Source organism: Phoxinus phoxinus, assembly GCF_949152265.1.
Source record: "Phoxinus phoxinus genome assembly, chromosome: 14".
In the NCBI taxonomy this organism is placed as follows: domain Eukaryota; kingdom Metazoa; phylum Chordata; class Actinopteri; order Cypriniformes; family Leuciscidae; genus Phoxinus; species Phoxinus phoxinus.
Genome location: NC_136889.1, coordinates 27632135 through 27650085, shown reverse-complemented (window position 1 = coordinate 27650085; position 17951 = coordinate 27632135). Strand labels below are relative to the sequence as shown.

Sequence of the window (17951 nt, the reverse complement as noted above, 5' to 3'; positions counted from 1 at the left end):
AAGGAAGTTGATAGATGGCAAGTCGTAAGAAGATTGAAAGAGAATAGAAAGTTGATAGATGGCAAGAAGATTGAAAGAGAATAGAAAGTTGATAGATGGTAAGAAGATTGAAAGAGAAAAGAAAGTTGATACATGGCAAGTCGTAAGAAGATTGAAAGAGAATAGAAAGTTGATAGATGGTAAGAAGATTGAAAGAGAAAAGAAAGTTGATGCATGTAAGTCGTAAGAAGATCCTTTTAAAAGAAAGATCTATAATAGCTACCGGTCGATATAAAATACGTCTGACTGTTTGCACTGTATTTTATTTTATTTTTTTATTTTCCAAACTGTGATTCAGGAAGATTTTATTAATTTTTAGGGCTGTCTGATTGGAAGAGATTTTGAAGGGGAACGGGAGAGCTTCACTCCGACGAGGCGAATGAAGATTATCTATACTATGGAGAGTATAGAGGTTCGCTGTTTGTTTAAAACAGCAAAAGTGAAACGTGCTCTGTGGGGGCCCAGTGGGGCAATACTGGTGTGGTACACCACCCCAGCAGAGGACGTCCCTGGATTAGGTCCAGTGGCACCGCAAACCTGCTCAATCGCTTCCATCTCAGATAGGGGTGATTATTAATTATCAGGGCTGTCTGATTGGAAGAGATTTTGAAGGGGAACGGGAGAGCTTCACTCCGACGAGGCGAGTGAAGATTATCTATACTATGGAGAGTATAGAGGTTCGCTGTTTGTTTAAAACAGCAAAAGTGAAACGTGCTCTGTGGGGGCCCAGTGGGGCAATACTGGTGTGGTACACCACCCCAGCAGAGGACGTCCCTGGATTGTAGGTCCAGTGGCACCGCAAACCTGCTCAATCACTTCCATCTCAGACACGGTTTTAATTATTCTTATTTCTTTTGATTATTTTAATTTCTTCTATGTAAAGCACTTTGAATTACCACTGTTTAGCTTTGCATTTACTGAATGAGCACTGTGCCACTGTTCGTCCGACTGTTTGCACTGTATTTTATTTTCTAAACTGTTTTAATTATTCTTATTTCTTTTATTATCTATGTAATTATTTTTATTTTTATTTCTTCTATGTAAAGCACTTTGAATTACCACTGTGTATGAAATGTGCTATATAAATAAACTTGCCTTGCCTTGCCTTGCCTTGCCTTAAACTAACTGTGCATTAAACGGTTTTAATGCACACCTTTATCAGAATTAAGTATTCAAATGGTAAAAACCATGGTATAACATGATATCATATATATGTAATATTAGGTTGTTATTGAGGCTATTTCATTTAACATTTGAAAAGGTACCAATGTGTCATAACGAACATGTTACCATGTCATTAATCAAAATATCTTATTGACCTGTTTATTACTGGTTGCTTTTATTATGGTTGGTGAATGCTAGGACAAGGTAGATGGCCACTAGGGTGCTCTAGGTTTTTGTCATGCCATTGCTGGATGGTTGCTAGTGGGTTGCTAAGGATGTTCTGGGCCGTGCTACAGAAAATCACAACATACAGTAATTTTCAAGAAGTTGGCTGTATTAATACTACTTTTATTACTGGTTGGTTAATTTACTATGGTTTTGTTATAGTTACTACTATACTTTAATATAGTTTGATTTTCAAAACAGAATGGCTTTCTGTATGGTGGGTACACCACTAATGGATACCACAAGTCATTTTTAAATATTAATACTGTTGTACAAATATGTCAATGCTTTGCTTTAAGAAATAACAACCTAGATATTTAATTGAATTTTAATTGAGAAAGAAGTCCTTTTATTTGTAAAACGCCCTTCCTGAAAGCCACCGACTGTGTCGAATAACGAAAGAGTGTGAGATTAGAACTAAGCAAGTTCTCTGTGTACCTAAACCCTAGAATAACTCTGCTCGTATTTGCCTTTATCTCAATGCCAATGAATATCCCGGCCTTCCAAAATCACAGTCCATGCCATCTGTGATCTCTCTGCTCTGGCTGTGTTCCTTTCATCCCTCAGGTCTCAGTAACAATGATCTTCAATTGAGATTCCTCGCACATCAGTCCCATGCTAAAGCCTCTGGGCTCTGGCACCCACAGGTCTGTTGCTTCATCTGCCTCACAATGCTTCTGTGAGCTCATGAAAAGCTGGTGTCAGAATGCAGCTGAGGCTCCCTGTTTTCTGCATATCAAACTCACTCCTGTAGCTTTGATCACATCACCTTCCCTTCACACTCGCCATGAGAAGACTGTCTGGAGCTACACACACACACACACACACACAGCGAGTTGAGCGTGTTTGTGTGCAAGTGGGCATACGCAAATACAAGCACACACATACTGTGCCTTTTGTTCGGAGATTTGCCTAGAAACCTACAATTTCACACTGAGATGGAAGAAAATTTCAGGTTTTTGGAAATATAAAAAACATTGTTCAGCTTTACTGTCTGGGGTTTCTTTCTTTCATGTGTGTGTGTGACGTTATTTTCGTGAATAACGGAAAGTTTTAGACATCACTTCTGCCCCCCCCTCCCCCCCCCCCTCCCTCCCCCCTTTACACCATTACCTTTCAGCATGATGGGATATAGATCCATACAACATTGACAAATAATTCAAAACGGTTTGTGTTTTTTTGACAAGAAGAAGTATCTGGTCTAGCACTTCTTTGCTCGGAGTAAAGGATGCTAATAGGAATCTGAATAAAATGGGGAGAAAACAAAGTGCAGCTCCTGCTAAATAATATCAATCACATTCCACCTAAAATGATTTCTATAAGGAAGACCAATACAATAGCAGATTTAGTAGACTGGTAGTAGCAGACTATGCAATTAGGTACAGGGATAAAGTCACCATGACAACCACCTTCTTGAGAAAAATCAACCTCCGGTTATAATCAAATTTTCGCTACGTTAATGTATGTTAAATAACTTAATCAGCAGGTCCTCTTGCTTAATTTTTAACATTTACCCAAAACTAACTAACTAAATAAATAAATCATGGTTGAGCTCTAATTGTACTGTAGCTGTAACAGTTCTTTATTCATTTAATTTAATTCAGTTTTGTTTTGTTTTTCTTATGAAAAAAAAAATCTGAATAAGCTAATTTGTTTAACAAAATAAATGTAAGAAAATAAATGGTCCCACTTTATATTAAGTGGCCCTAATACCTGTGAACTTACATGGTAACTACATGTGCACATAGTATGTAACTACAGTGTAAGTGCACATTAGTACATAGTATCTACAGCTGTAACATTCGCGTAACTACACATATGTAACAACCCTCAGAATGGTATGTGCAAGTACAAATGTGTAACAGCACATTGGTAACAACATTTTTTTACTTCAGTAAGTACACATGTGTAACAGTAATTATGTAACTACATTTTGTAACAACAATATGTAGCCTATTTGTTGCTCCACTTCCACATGCAGTTTTAGATACTGCAGTTACCAGTTTGGAATACATGTATTTATGACTGGCAGGACTAATGTTGAATTACAACTAAAGTTTCACCTTGTGATACCAGTGTTACATGGTAACTCCTCAGGAACTGTCCACTTAATATAAAGTGTAATTGTTAAGGTAATTGTAGTGTACATCAGTGTCGTTACATGATAATTCCATAGGAACTGTCCACTTGTTGGAAATTAAATACATTTATACCCAAACTGGTAACTGCAGTATCTAAGACTGCATGTGGAATTGGAACAACAAATAGGCTACATATTGTTAATACAAAATGTAGTTACACATGTGTACTTACTAATGTGAAAAAAGTGTTGTTACCAATGTCCTGTTACACATTTGTACTTACACATACCATTACGTGGGTTGTTACATACGTGTAGTTCCACTAATAATACAGTTGTAGATACTATGTACTAATGTGTACTTACACTGTAGTTACCATGTAAGTTCACAGGTATTAGGGCCACTTAATATAAAGTGGGACCAAATAGGTAAACTGATGTCTATGTTTCTAATACTGTTCACTTACTGTTTAAGGGATACTCAGTCCCCCCACCTTACAATTAGGTTTCATTTGTTAAAATTAGTTAACTAGATTAGTTAATTTAAACTAACAATGTACAAAAAGTGTACCACATTTAGTAATCTTAGTTAATGTTAATTTCAACATTTACTAATATTTTTTTAGAGAAAAAAAATGTGTATCTATTACATAACGTAATTTAATACACTGTGAACTAACATTAACAGAGTTTAATCAATGCTGTGAAAATGTGTTGCTCATTGTTATATCACTTTATTTAATGCATTAGCAAATGAGACCATCGTAAAGTGAAACCAATGGATGTGATGGTTTATAGTTTAAAAAGATTAAAATGTCAGGATTTTTCTTATCTATACCTATCAATTTGCTTCAGAAGACATTGATTCATCAACTGGAGTTGTTTGGATTACGGTACTATCCTGCTTTGTGTGTTTTTTATTCAATTCAATTCACATTTATTTGTATAGCGCTTTTCACAATACACATCGTTTCAAAGCAGCTTTACAGAAAATGCACGAGTTCACATTACAATTTAGAGTGATCTGTTAACAGAGGTAACTGTAAAGTTTTGTGTTTTTAGAAATGCACAAAATCACAGTTAGCTAAACATTTATTAATTTAAACAATGTAATAATTTAAGGCAGAAACAATGAGCTCATTGAAGTAATGAATACTTGTTTGTTAACAAATGATTGTGACATTTAGAAAAATGTAGCATTGGTGAATATTGATTCAGAGCATGTTGATTTCAGGACTTCTTGCATTATATGGACTCACAGAGATGGATTATTTTTCTAGGAAAATATGAGAAAAGTAAGTAATATACATTTTGGGCAGAATGATAGTAAACAAATAATAAGATAATTGATGGTGGTGTATCCCTGTAAGTTGTAGATTACAACAACAATAATTTATAGTTACTTAATTACATAGTTGTGTATTTTGCTGATGTATTAAAGCAAAAATGAATGTAATCTACTGCTTTCACACATTTTCATTTTGTGTTCCATTAAAAACAAAAAAAACATGGGTCATACCACTTTTGGTTGATCTATTCCTGTAAAGTATGACGTCAGAATAATTTATGAACAGCTGACAGTGATCCAGATTAATGCAACTCAAAATGTCAGTGCAATGATCTTGAAAAATAAGACACCATCGCTACAGAAGGACAAACAAAAAAAATCATGGATCATAAAACAGAGAGTGCTCAAAAGCTTGTGGTAACCTACATACACTAAATTCACATTTTGGATTCAGCCTTTTATCTTTTTATGTTCTGTAAATATCCACTGAGAGCCCAAAACTGCTCGACAAAGAGCGCATGACATCAAAACAGGCATTAGCCTACATAAGAGCAGGTCACCGCGGGATAACTGTATCTTCCCTAAGACGGCAGCTCATTAGCTGTTGTTAGCGGCGCTCTGTTGTGCCCAGACTGCATGCGTGGCTAAATGTAGCAGCCCATGTGTTCCTGCCTCACATAAGCATGGAGACAACAGCTGTGGCTGCCACCTGACCAACCCCAACTTCCCTCACAATCCAGCGCTCAAACATAGTTGTGGAAAATCACGCATCCACGAAAATGAGGTTTCTCGGGAATTAGAAACAGCCGTGTATCTGTACGGCCTCTGAGAGGCGCCATGCTACCGTGCTCCCAGCCCCACGCTTCTCGCTATTTACAGCCAGGGAAGAGTCCTCATTCAACAGTACTGAGACAGTCTTTTAGTTACTATGGAAACGAATAAAAGATCTGTTTGGGTGAGAGAACCAAAGAATGAGAGGCAAATCCTTCATTATTTAAAGGGACCTCACCTCTTTCTAATGAGTTTTGTCTAAAAGCTTGGGGACATGGCTCTGGGCTGCATCAGTATTCCAAACGTTGGTAGGGAAATTACAAGCGTGTAAAAAAAGGGCAAAAAAAGGCAAGCAGTCACTGCCTGCTCGTCAGTGACTTTCCCAAGGTTTAGTATCGCAGCATTTACTTGTTAAGCTGTCACTAACCATATTAAAATCAATCTTCTCAATTAAAAATGTCCATTTTGCAAGCAGTAATTGTTAAAGAAGCAAAAATGCACTTGGTAAAAGCACGGTTATTGGCTGTTAGTGGAGTTAGTGGAGTTATTGGAGTGTTCTGATGAAACACCATTAACACTGCATGAGCTACTAATGCAGCATGCCATTTCATTAGAAAGCTGATGCTGGACTGATGCTTATGGTATATTGCATAGAAGCCATTTCTACGTGTGCAGTCTTTGGGAGAGAGAACCTTAACATTCAAACCGAGTCTTTCCCAGCCCTGCTCACCCTGATCTGCATATCTGCCACAAAGACCTTCACTCAGAGGCACCATAGAGCACTGCACTCTCTACTTGCACTCTCAGAGAAGCATATGCACTACAATTTTGGGGGAATGGTTGACAATCAGTGTCGTTTTAGAAGAGGGCACATGTGTATAAGTGTATAAGGGAACCCCAGAGTATGAAGTAAAGCCATGTTCAGACTACAGGAGTTTTAGACCGATTTATGCCCAAATTATCCCTCCCGACATTCAGAGAAAAAAAAATTGCGTCCAGGGCATCGGTCGGTTTCGATGTTCAGCCCAGATTATCTGTTAATAGGGGCTTTCGCACCGGGTTGTTCTAGGAACTTAGTTCTAGGAACTAGCAACCGGGGTGGTTCCCCGAGAACTAACGGTTCCCTTAGGAACATTTTCCTGGTTGCATTCGCACCGCCAGTAGGAACTCTGAAGTGGCGTAAGATGCGCTTGTTGTTGTGACTTTTATTTAGACGGTGCGGTGGACCTTTATTTTGAATGTGCTGAGAACGCCAGAGCTCCCAATGCTCGCATTCTCTGTGTTCATTAGTTTACGATCTGTCTAACAGTTCTGTCTAATACGTTATTAGATGTAACTGTTATAGAAAGGTTACAGTAATGAAAAGTAATTAGCTTATGCCGTGTGGTTAATGTCCAGTGTTGCTAGCAGAGCAGAAATACATAATCATGTTTCGCTTGGTCCCCTCAAAGTTGCATTGGATTTTTTCCTCAGCGTAAAGGTTAAGAGGCCCATCTATCATTGTTTTCCATGTTCGTAGAGTTAGTTTCTGGAGTAAATATATAGGCTATAATCGGTGTGTTTACACAGCTTTTTTTTAAATGGCGGGTGCTGGTGTTTCGCGTGCGTTTGGCCAATCAGCGTAGTGCTGCTTTAGACCCTACTCTGAAGTAGGAGCTAAATTAGTTCCTCCAAAAGGACTTCCTAGGGTACTTCCGCCAATAGTTTGTAGCAACATTGACTAGTTGACATTTGGTCAAATGAATGAATCGTGATCCTCACACACACTTCAACAGGACAGGACACCAACATGGCTCAAACCAACATGTAACCGGACACCACACATTCCTCACAACAACATCTGGTCTTCCACACACACACCAAGACACCCACGTGTCCTCACACAGAGAAAAAGGGACTGCTAAATAGTCACTTTTAAATGTAATAAATATATCCCTTTTTGTGTTAAGATGTGTTTATAAACCATAGGAAAGCATATATATGTCCAAGTGTAACATTAATCGAACTTTAAATGTCTATACTAATGCATAATAATCAAACGTTGTATTCCTGTAACCGTAACCTGAATGTGTTTGATACCATTTTAAATCTTGAGACCTAACGGAGTTGAATCTTGACTGCAAGGTACAATAATATGCATTTATTCTAGGAAATACCATACTTCTAAATATGAATGTTAAATTCGATCTCTCACATGAGTGGGCGTGTCTTGACAAGACAAAGGAAAAGTCTCCCGCTCTCAAATCACTGAAGGTGATTGGACCATCCACCAGGAGAAGGCGTTATCCTTACATTCCTTAAAAGCCAAATGCCCTTCCTGCCCTTCCCTTCCTGCTATCCAGTGTCTGCTCATCATGTGAAAGTCGGTTTCGACTCCTCTGGAGTCCGTCTTTTTTATTTCCTTTATAAAGTTTCTTTTGTTTCCTTTTCAAATTCTCCTTTGCTCGTTTCCACCTACGAGTCGAACGAACGAAGCCTGAATTCCTTCAGCAACTTCACTTTCAAGAAGCCTTCAAAACTCCCGCGCCCAGCGCGCCCCGGAGACAGAGCACGCACCCTGTCCGAGAGAACGCGCCTCAGCACGAGAACGCGCACTCTGCTCCGAGAACACGCGCAGGCTGGACACAGCTCATCACACACAAACGAACCTTTTGCAAGTATCAAACTCTAACGAGTGTTAATGTTTTAAGGTTTGTTTCGATTGATGGCTCTCTCAAAGGTCTGTGATGTTTGCTGTTCTATGGTCACACGTGACCATTTTCTCTCTCTCTCTCATCCTCTCTTTATCTCTCTCTCTCTGTCCCGCAATCAAATCGAGCGCGTGCCCCAGAGCACTCTCTCCCTCTCTCCCTCTCTCTCTGTTCCGCATTCAAATCGAGCGCGCTCCGGCCCTCGATCTCATTCTCTCTCTCTTATTCTCTCTCCCAGACGCACGACCAAAAACCTCTGTAAATCGCTCCCCGCGCGTGCGAGGTGTGCGTTACGGCTCTAAATAGCACCAGCCTAAATTAGAGCTATCTCTCTCTCTCACACTTTCTCACTACATGTCGTTATCCGTTTGTCTTATGTGTTTACGTAACGTTACCCTGTGTAAATACCTGTATCTCGTGTAATAGCCTATATTCTGTAGTTTTGCATTTATTAAAACAATATATTCAACTGTTTCCGTGAAATTGCTTGTAAAACGAGTCAATGAGATTAAAAGATCCAAGAGCTGCCAGAGCTCTTATTATTTACTAGTTTTAATTCTATAAACACAGGAAAATTAATGTTCACGGCCAGAAAATTAATGTTTCTTGGAGTTTATAAGGAGATGGCTTTACTGAGAGGTTGATGGGTGATCTTTGATGGTTTTTGCAGGACAAACACCTATTTGATCATTACATGAATTTCCCTTAAAGGTTATCTCATAATCGAAATTAAATAAGATTATTGATATATGAATGAGGAATTATAAGACGTTGTGATCGATTATTCATATATTCATATAATCTATACATTTTCAATTTCGATAATTTAATGTAACTGTAATAGGCAGAATATTAATCATATTCATGATTAGTTATTAAAATTCCCTATAGATCATTTGAGCTAATTCATCCGGACCCAGAGTCCGAAGCATAAGGCATATAGATTACAAGTTCTAGGAACTATGAAAAGATTCCTCCGGTGCGAGGCGTATCTTAAACCTCCCAATCTGCTTGCGGACACATCGGGGCCGCCCCAACAATATCAAACATGTTTGATATATAGGATTATAAATTTGGGATGATTACGACTATGATTACAATGAGAGACAATTCTACAAGGAGACAGAAGTGAACTTTTGAAATGGCGACTGCGAAACAACAAGCAGCTGTACGGGTCCGGTGGACAACAGAGGAGGAGGAACGGCTGGAGGAAATGTGGAAACAACACGACTGCCTCTATAATGTCTCCAGGAAGTTGCTCCGACACACTATCCACTTTGTTTACATCCGCTTCCCTGTGAGGTACTAATTCTGGCATGATAATCTTAAGAAAATCTTGTAGTGTGCGATGCGCCACGATTTTCAAATCTTGAAGTGTGTACAGGTCTGAGATTTGAAAGAAGAAAATATTTGAAGATTCTCCTTATGTGTGTGATACAACCAGATTTCACAATCGGTTAAGATTTATGAACTCATGTAGTCTGAGCCAGGCTTAAGAGGAAACTTATAAATCAAAACGGGAGGGAACAACCCCCGGTCCTCAGAAGCCATGCTCATTGCAGCAGCATCTCAGAGGAAATATGCTGTGGAGAATGCTACTGACTGAGTGAAGCATATGTATACGAGAGTAAACTGTGCGGAAATTACATATATTACATATTAATAACATATATTGTTGAACCAAACGATGGAGATGTGACCATGCATGAAACACATTTACAGCGACACATACATGATGTATGTGTTGCTGTAAATGTGTTTCATGCATGGTCACATTAATGCAAGTCTATTAATGCATGACACGGGCACGTCCAGTGATGCAGCAGAGAAAGTTTACATTAATGAAAATGAACAGCAGTTTGAAGATTGATTTGAAGTTTGAAAAGATGTAGGCTTTGCTGTTTGTTCTAAATGGATGTTAAGTCGCTGTTAGGGTATTCTGGGTGGTTTATAGAATGTTGTTATATGGTTGTTCTGGTGTTCTGGTGGATCCTAGGATAAGGTAGGTGGCTCCTAGGGTGCTCTAGGTTGTTGTCGTAACATTGCTGGATGGTTGCTAGTGTGTTGCTAAGGATGTTCTGGGTCGTGATACAGAAAATCGCTACATACAGTAATTTTCACCAAGTGGAAGTCATTCATATTCAATGAGTGACAGCAATGGTTGCTGTTGCTCATAGAAAATAAATGACTTCCCATCACTACACATCATTGTGGGATGTGGGTATGTCCAATGATGCAGTAAAGTTGAGAAAAGTTTAGCTTTACACAAACTAGTCCTTCGGATGAGACGTGAGTCCAGTCCTTCGGATGAGACGTTAAACCGAGGTCCTGACTCTCTGTGGTCATTAAAAATCCCAGGATGTCTTTCGAAAGAGTAGGGGTGTAACCCCGGCATCCTGGCCAAAATATGCCCAGTGGCCTCTGTCCATCATGGCCTCCTAATCATCCTCCTATATATATACTAATTGGCTTCATCACTGTCTCCTCTCCACCAGTAAGCTGGTGTGTGGTGGGCGTTCTGGCGCAATATGGCTGCCGTCGCATCATCCAGGTGGATGCTGCACATTGGTGGTGGTTGAGGAGATTCCCCCCTTGTATGTAAAGCGCTTTGAGTGTCCAGAAAAGCGCTATATAAATGTGATGAATTATTATTATTATTATTATTATTAACTAGCAGCAGTTCGAACCGAGATTTGGAGTTTGACAGGCAGTGGGCAGTTGTTAGGGTGGTGTGTGTGTTAGATGAATGTATCATAAAATTATCCAAAATATGTAATAAACAAAATGCAAAGGGTTGAGGGACATGTACTACTGTAAAGCTGCTTTGAAACAACCTGTATTGTAAAGGTGGCTTGACTAGATCTTACATGTGTTTTAACTCTTCATCAGGTGCAGATTTTGCCAAAGTGTGGTATTCATTGACTGGTTTTGTTATACCATTTAAGATACTTAAGACTTTATGACCTTAAATTTGATTACTGAACTGAATTAAAAACTGTGTAGGTCTTTTAAACAACACAAGCTTATTGGAAAAATGTGGTTGAATTGACCACAGTTCACGTATTTTTGACGCATCAACTTGATCGGTAGCTCACTTGGTAAAGCATTGCACTTGCAAGTCCTGTGAAACATGTCACAATAGGTGTCATTGCAAGGCAGGTGAAGCCTGTCTTGAAAAGGGACATTCATTCCTAATAGCCATCATGTTGAATGTTACAATTTCTTCTATTTGTTTTCCTTCAAGTGGTTATATGCCAATATGAAATCAGAAGTTTATTACAGCCATGTGTCACATGTGCATAGCATGTACTGCATGCATCTGCTTGTATGGCTTAAATGATGAGAGAGCATCACACCCCATTAATTCTAAAATGATCTTGTTAAAGTCATTATCCTGGCCTAAGGCTCCAGTATATTAGTTATGCTTTGAACACTGTGCACTGTGTATCGCTGGAGGTCGACACAATGGATAAATGCAGTGATGTCGTGCTGCCTCTCCTTGCTGAAGGTGACATAAATAACAGATTTTGGAGACTAGAAATAAACTGAAGTGACAGACAATATGATGAAATGGCCCGTGAAACAGCAACATTTGATTCACATCTCCCTTGGTTTTCAGAACGATTTCCAATTGTGCCTACTGCATTCTTTTTAAGCCATCGCCCACCCCACAATGTGAAACTCCGATACCTCCGTTCATCCGTTGCCGCCCCCCAATCAAATCTGACTCATTCTCACTGGACTACTTGGAAGCGCCCACTTTGGCTAAAAGGTCATAAGTACTCAGCAAGCCATTTACCTCATTAGCTGTAAGCATGAACTATTGATAAAAGGAAGCTGCAGCGGCAGTGTATAAAAGCATCGGAAATGGCTCACAGTCTCTTTTCTACTTCGTCTAACCTCACACCTCTGCATTAAAGGGCTTTGACTGAGGACGGCTAAAAGGATTAACCTCCACAAACTGCTGTCTGTGAATCAAAGCACTATGACCACCACAAAATACTTCTGAATGTCAATAATTAGTGACTTCTGATTGATAAACAAGAACAATAATGAGCAGGGTTCCTGTAGGTAACAAAAAAAAAAAAAAACGCATTATTTGAAATCAAATAATCTTTAACTAAAATAAAATAAAACTAAATAAATCATTAGGTTTTTTTTATATATATATATTAAAAAAAAAACTAAAACACAAAATAGTAATAAAAAACATAATGGTATATCAGTGATAATAAAGTTACAGAAACTGAGATATTAGTGGGGTCTAAAAATAAGAGGTGATTTTGGACTTCTTTTTTCTTTTTTTTTCTTTTTTACAAATATTACATTTAAGAAAACATTCGATGGACCGTAAAGACAAACATCTAAATATGAAAAAAAATAAAATATTATGAACAATCAATGACCAATTATCCAAATATCGATGGATAATAATCACACATCAAAGGACAATGATTTTGTTGGACATCATTAGCTACAGAAATTTCTAGTAAAAAAACACTAACATTGATCTAAAATCAGAAGATATCTGATATCAAGTCAAGTTAAATGTATTGTATATCGCTTTTCACAATATACACTGTTTCAAAACATCTTAAGAGCAGAAAATAATATTGTTAATGTTTATAATATCTTAATATTTGCATGCCTTAGTCAAATTTAGCAGATTAGAGCTGGGGGATAATATAGCAAACAAGCAGTTGGGATGTGCAATATAGTATATCGCTCTAAGTGCTGCATGTTTGTGGATAAAATGGGACATACTTATATACAATTTTATATACATGATTCTGACATATTGTGCATCCCTATATGGGAATTGATACGATTTTATCAATATAAATGCCACTGACAATTCTGCTTATCTATCCGATTCTTTAACGATTCTCTTATCGATTCCTGATAGCACTGTGTTGGAAAAAAGTAGTCCTATAATTTTCCGCCAAAAAAAACCCAAGTGGTTTTATTTGTTTTAAAGTTTACACTTGAGGGAAGTTTTTAAACTTTAAATGGAACCTTATTATTGTAAAGTGTTACCGATTAGTTATACACCGATTCAGATGTCTCGTGAGTTCAGTGTTGGACAGGATTGCTATTTTGTTCACCAGCTAGACAAGGGCCAAACCAGCACTAACCACAACTAGAGAAGTCAAGTTCAAAACAAATTTGGTAGCACATTATTTAACAGTTCTGTTCCCCATGTACATACTATGTACTTATAATAGTAATTACAAAAACTGGGTAATAACTAGGTACTAACCCTGAACCAACCCCAAGCCTGTCTGAATGTTGGGTTGACAGCCTTGCCTGGAAGTTTTAAATAGTCTGAAGTCTGAATGTTAAATGAGCCTTTGAAAACTTTGACAGTTTGAAGAGAGACCTGAAGCTTGAAGTGGCATAGGCCTTGCCATGTTGTTGCGAAGGTGTTCGGAGTAGATGCTAGGCAGTTGCTGGGGTTTTAGCAGTTTGTACAAAACTGTAATAAACCAGCATGCTGGTGTTTCAACATCATTTCCTAACCGAAGCAGCAAACTGTCTCCGTTGAACTGCAACTGACTGCAACACTTCATTATTTAAAAAAAAAGAAAAGAAAAATGTTTATCCCTGCTACCGTTATTTAAAGAGGCTGATATCGACTGAGTCAGGCTGTCCAACCTCTCCAGAATCCAGTTGTCTTTGGTAGACATCCTCACTTAACTAATAGAGGAGCCGGGGGGGATTCTTAGCAGGCAGAAAGCTAATGGATTGTACGAACGTGGGCTTGCGTACACTCTGTGCGGATGATTAAGTTCAAATAAAGCATCTCTCATGACACAATCAGATGATTATGTTAGCTCAACAATGACCTGTATAGGAATATGTCTCTGCCCCACAGTTACAGCTCATGCATAAAGATGGGCAAAGCAACGTGCTGGAAATTCCATCAGTGAGGACAAACAAAATGTTCCTGGAGTGCGGAAATGAGGCTGTCTCGCAAAGGGCATCGGCGGCTTTCCATCTCCATCAAAAGAGGTTAAATAATCAACGGATGCTACTGAGGTGCAAAACCCCTTGCTTGACCTTCAGATTGGGGTCAATGATGTTCATTCCACGTTCATATCTATAACCTGGTGTTGTTTTTAAACATGCTGGGTTCAGAGGGAGCACATGCTTCTTTTGTCATGTGATTTGAGCTATTATCACAGAAACACTGGGAATTACATAACAGTGAAGTCTGCATAGCTAGCGGCACGGAATGAAATTGCAATCTGTTTATTTGAGCGGATCAACTGGGCTGGACATAACACTGACTCAACCATGGCAGGTTTGGATTATGATTGGTGGGATATATATCTATTTCCTGATAGTTATCTGCTTTGCCTTGACTGCTAGATCCCTGAACATGTGACCAAAACCCAGATGGTTTGAAAAAAAGAAATGGAAGACAGAGGAGGAAGCTGGAGAAATGAGAAAGGTCTCAGATTGACAGGAAATGTGTCAATGAGTGGCACTTGTCACCACCCAAGCTCTCTCTTCTGTCACTGAGGGACAAAGACCTGGGCGCTGTTCTTTTGAAGGCCTCCGTCCGCATCTGTCTCTCTCCTCTCTCTGTGTAAGCCAATTGGAGAACCAGACGGTTTCTCCAAACCCAATAAATAATGGCAATGTGACAGAGCAGAACTATGCATGAAACAATGGCCTAATCAATTAACTCTCAAGATTGCAAACAACAAAAATAATAATGTCTCTGATAAGGAGGCTGCTGCCAATTTCTTTAAACGAAGAAGTGCTTAATCAAATTAACACGCATCAATACTTTGCATTTAAAACTGCAGGACAAAAAATGAAGGTTCTAAAATCAATGCACCAAACCATCTGTGAAAAAAATATAAATTAATTAAAACCCAGCAATAATTAAAAATGTCCTGTATTGGTGGGTGATATCCAAATGAAAAAAAAATGTATGCCATCGTATGAATAATTTATGAATAATGAATTATGGTAATGAAACGAGAAAAATTATTTATGGGTTAAATATTAATTTCATAATGTCTATTTTTGAATAATCTAGTGAAATAAATACTTGGCAAACAAAATGTACTTCATCTCATTCATTTAAATATTTTAATTTGATAGACACAAACCAAAATATAAAAAACATGAGTCTGGCATCAATTTGAACCTATAGTGGCAATGCGTTATAAATAATCTGGATGACACAGCACAGGTTAGAGTTAAAAATTGTATTTTGTGTAAAGAAGGCACAAACCAAACATTCGCCTCCTTTTCTCTCCCCCTGAATGCAGGGCTCGGGACACCCCAAACATCTTAAAGAGTCTTAAAGTATAGTAGCATGCACCCAGACCATTACACAGTGTAAAACCACATTATGTACCATTTGAGTTCCTATCAACACCCCTTATGTCTCTGTACAGAAACGGCACCGTTCAGGTCCTACCTTTACACGTAGGCAGAGCCTTGTCCCATACAGGTTTCCCATCAGTCCCCATGATGCAGGTGAGAGTGGGTGGTCCCGCAATGGTGTACCCTGAATCACACTGATACGTCACAGTTGATCCCAGCTTGTAGTCCATTCCCAATCTAGTTCCGTTCATAATATTCCCAGGGTCGAAGCATGATTCTCGTGGCTTTTCTGTCAAAAAATATATAAATAACATTTTAAGAAATTGTTCACTAGAAAATTAAGGGGAAAAAACTATTGGATTGGAGGGATTGGATCAGAAAATGACAAAAGTCCCTTTAAAACAAAGTCAGATCTCTCAGCAGGAATCTGCGCAATGACTCTAGGCAATTATGTCTACTTGAATGGGAAAATCTCTAAAATGCTGAGTTTCCGAAAGTAATCGCATGGCCAGGCCCGGGGTGGGTAATCGGGAGAATCGGGAGAATTCCCGGTGGGCCGCTTCACTTTTGGGCTGGTCGATAATTTTTTTTTTTTACATTTGTCACGTTAGTTACAATATTAGGCTACACGCGTTCCGCATTCGGACACCACAGCGCGCAGCCTCTGCATGGGTTGTTCCATGTGAGGCAGTTCTCCCCTCCCCTCCCATATAGTTGGTTGGGTCCATAGCGCGTCTTTTCCAAAACGTTTTCTCAGGTAGCCTACCGATAGCTGGGCAACGGTACGCGACAGGGAGGATGGATGGGAGGAAGAGGCCAGGAGGGGCTGAAAAAGCCAGGTTGAAAGGCATTGGAGGAGGATGCTGCCAAATGTGCCAAGCTTACAGATTTATTTTCAAGAGGACAAAAGTGGCAAGCAGGTAAAGAGAGATAGGCCTAGTAATGATTAGCAATTACGCTGCAACGTAATTATTCGGCTGATATCGTTGTCAACCTATTCACAAGCAAAATATAAAATGTAATAAAAATATTAGCCTTTTTGTATCACTCAATACATGTCATGGCGATTCATAGACACTGCAAATATTATGCAATTTAATATTGATAACAAAACTCATGCTTGATCTGTGTATGCAGTAAAATGACCTCTTAATTATTTGTTGTTGCTTCTGAGCAGCAGAACTGTAAACATTAGTTCAATATGCCTCTTTGTGGAAGAGTGGGATACATTTCAAATGCTTTCTTTCTTTCTGCTTTTGTTAATTTATCAACCTATTCTTCTGGAATAGTGGAATATTTTTTGTTAACTTCTTCTGTGAATTATTATTTAACCTTTACATTATTTGTTGAACCATGGTATTAATACAAACTACACAATAGTAAGAGCTGAACTGTTGCTTCATTTATCCAATTTGGAAAAAAATAAATGTAATTTGGAATTCCACCATGGAAAAAGTGGGCCGGTCTTGGGCCTGAATCTCCCGGGCTGAAAAGTGGCCCCACTCCGGCCCTGCGCATGGCCATTCTATTTTTGCCGTCACACATGCTTGTGCTACTTCCAACAACAGGACAAATGGATGCGGAATGTCAGGCCTCGCGTCGGGCGGTTCTTTGCCTTCACATCGCGCATTAAAATCGTTTAAAGGGGTCATGACATGAGAAACCAAATTTGCCTTGATCTTTTGGTTTATAAGAGGTCTTTGTACCATTAAAACATCCTGCAAGTTTCATAGCTTAAGACGTCCTCCCCATTATAAACGAATCATTTATTTAATCAAGCTCTAAATACAGCTCGTTCTGGATCCATGGTAAGAAGTGACGTCACGGTACGAAGTGACGTACCAACGTTTGCATATGACCGCCTCCAGCAAAAGACAACTACGCTTAAAGCACAAGACGACTACGCTCATTACGTGTCATTGTCGCGCCCGCGCCGCGCGCCTCACAAGCGTTCAGTCGACGAGTGGGTCTGTGTACAGGAGTGGGTCTGTACACAGCGAGTGGGTCTGTGTACAGGAGTGGGTCTGTGTACAGGGAAATTACGATGCCACGCAGATGTGCTGTTCCTGGCTGTGGACAAACATCTTTGAATACGCTGCCGAAAGATCCAGACGTCAGGGTAAAATGGATGCACTTTATTTTTTGCGGACGTTCCAGTCACGGCGTTAATTTAAGCGTTTGTTCTATAACGTTACATTTTAAGGATGACTGTTTTGAGAAAAAAATCCCAATATGATGCTTGGCTTTGCCAGATAACTGTTGCTCAAAGATAAGTCCGTGCCGACTATTCTGGGCTCAACAACGACGACGCAAACTTACTTTTTATCACTGGCTGATATAAACACATTTT

The 17951-nt window shown here is 39.0% G+C and overlaps 1 protein-coding gene across 1 annotated transcript in view; it reads right to left on the bottom strand.

The window, feature by feature from the left end:
- The window catches only part of LOC307010858 (CUB and sushi domain-containing protein 1), a 605591-nt gene that overhangs the window by 122771 nt on the left and 464869 nt on the right, over positions 1-17951 (bottom strand). The window contains exon 30 of the mRNA XM_079635929.1: positions 15696-15890. Within this exon, the coding sequence (XP_079492055.1) occupies positions 15696-15890 (195 nt within the window). The remainder of the gene's footprint in view (positions 1-15695; positions 15891-17951) is intronic.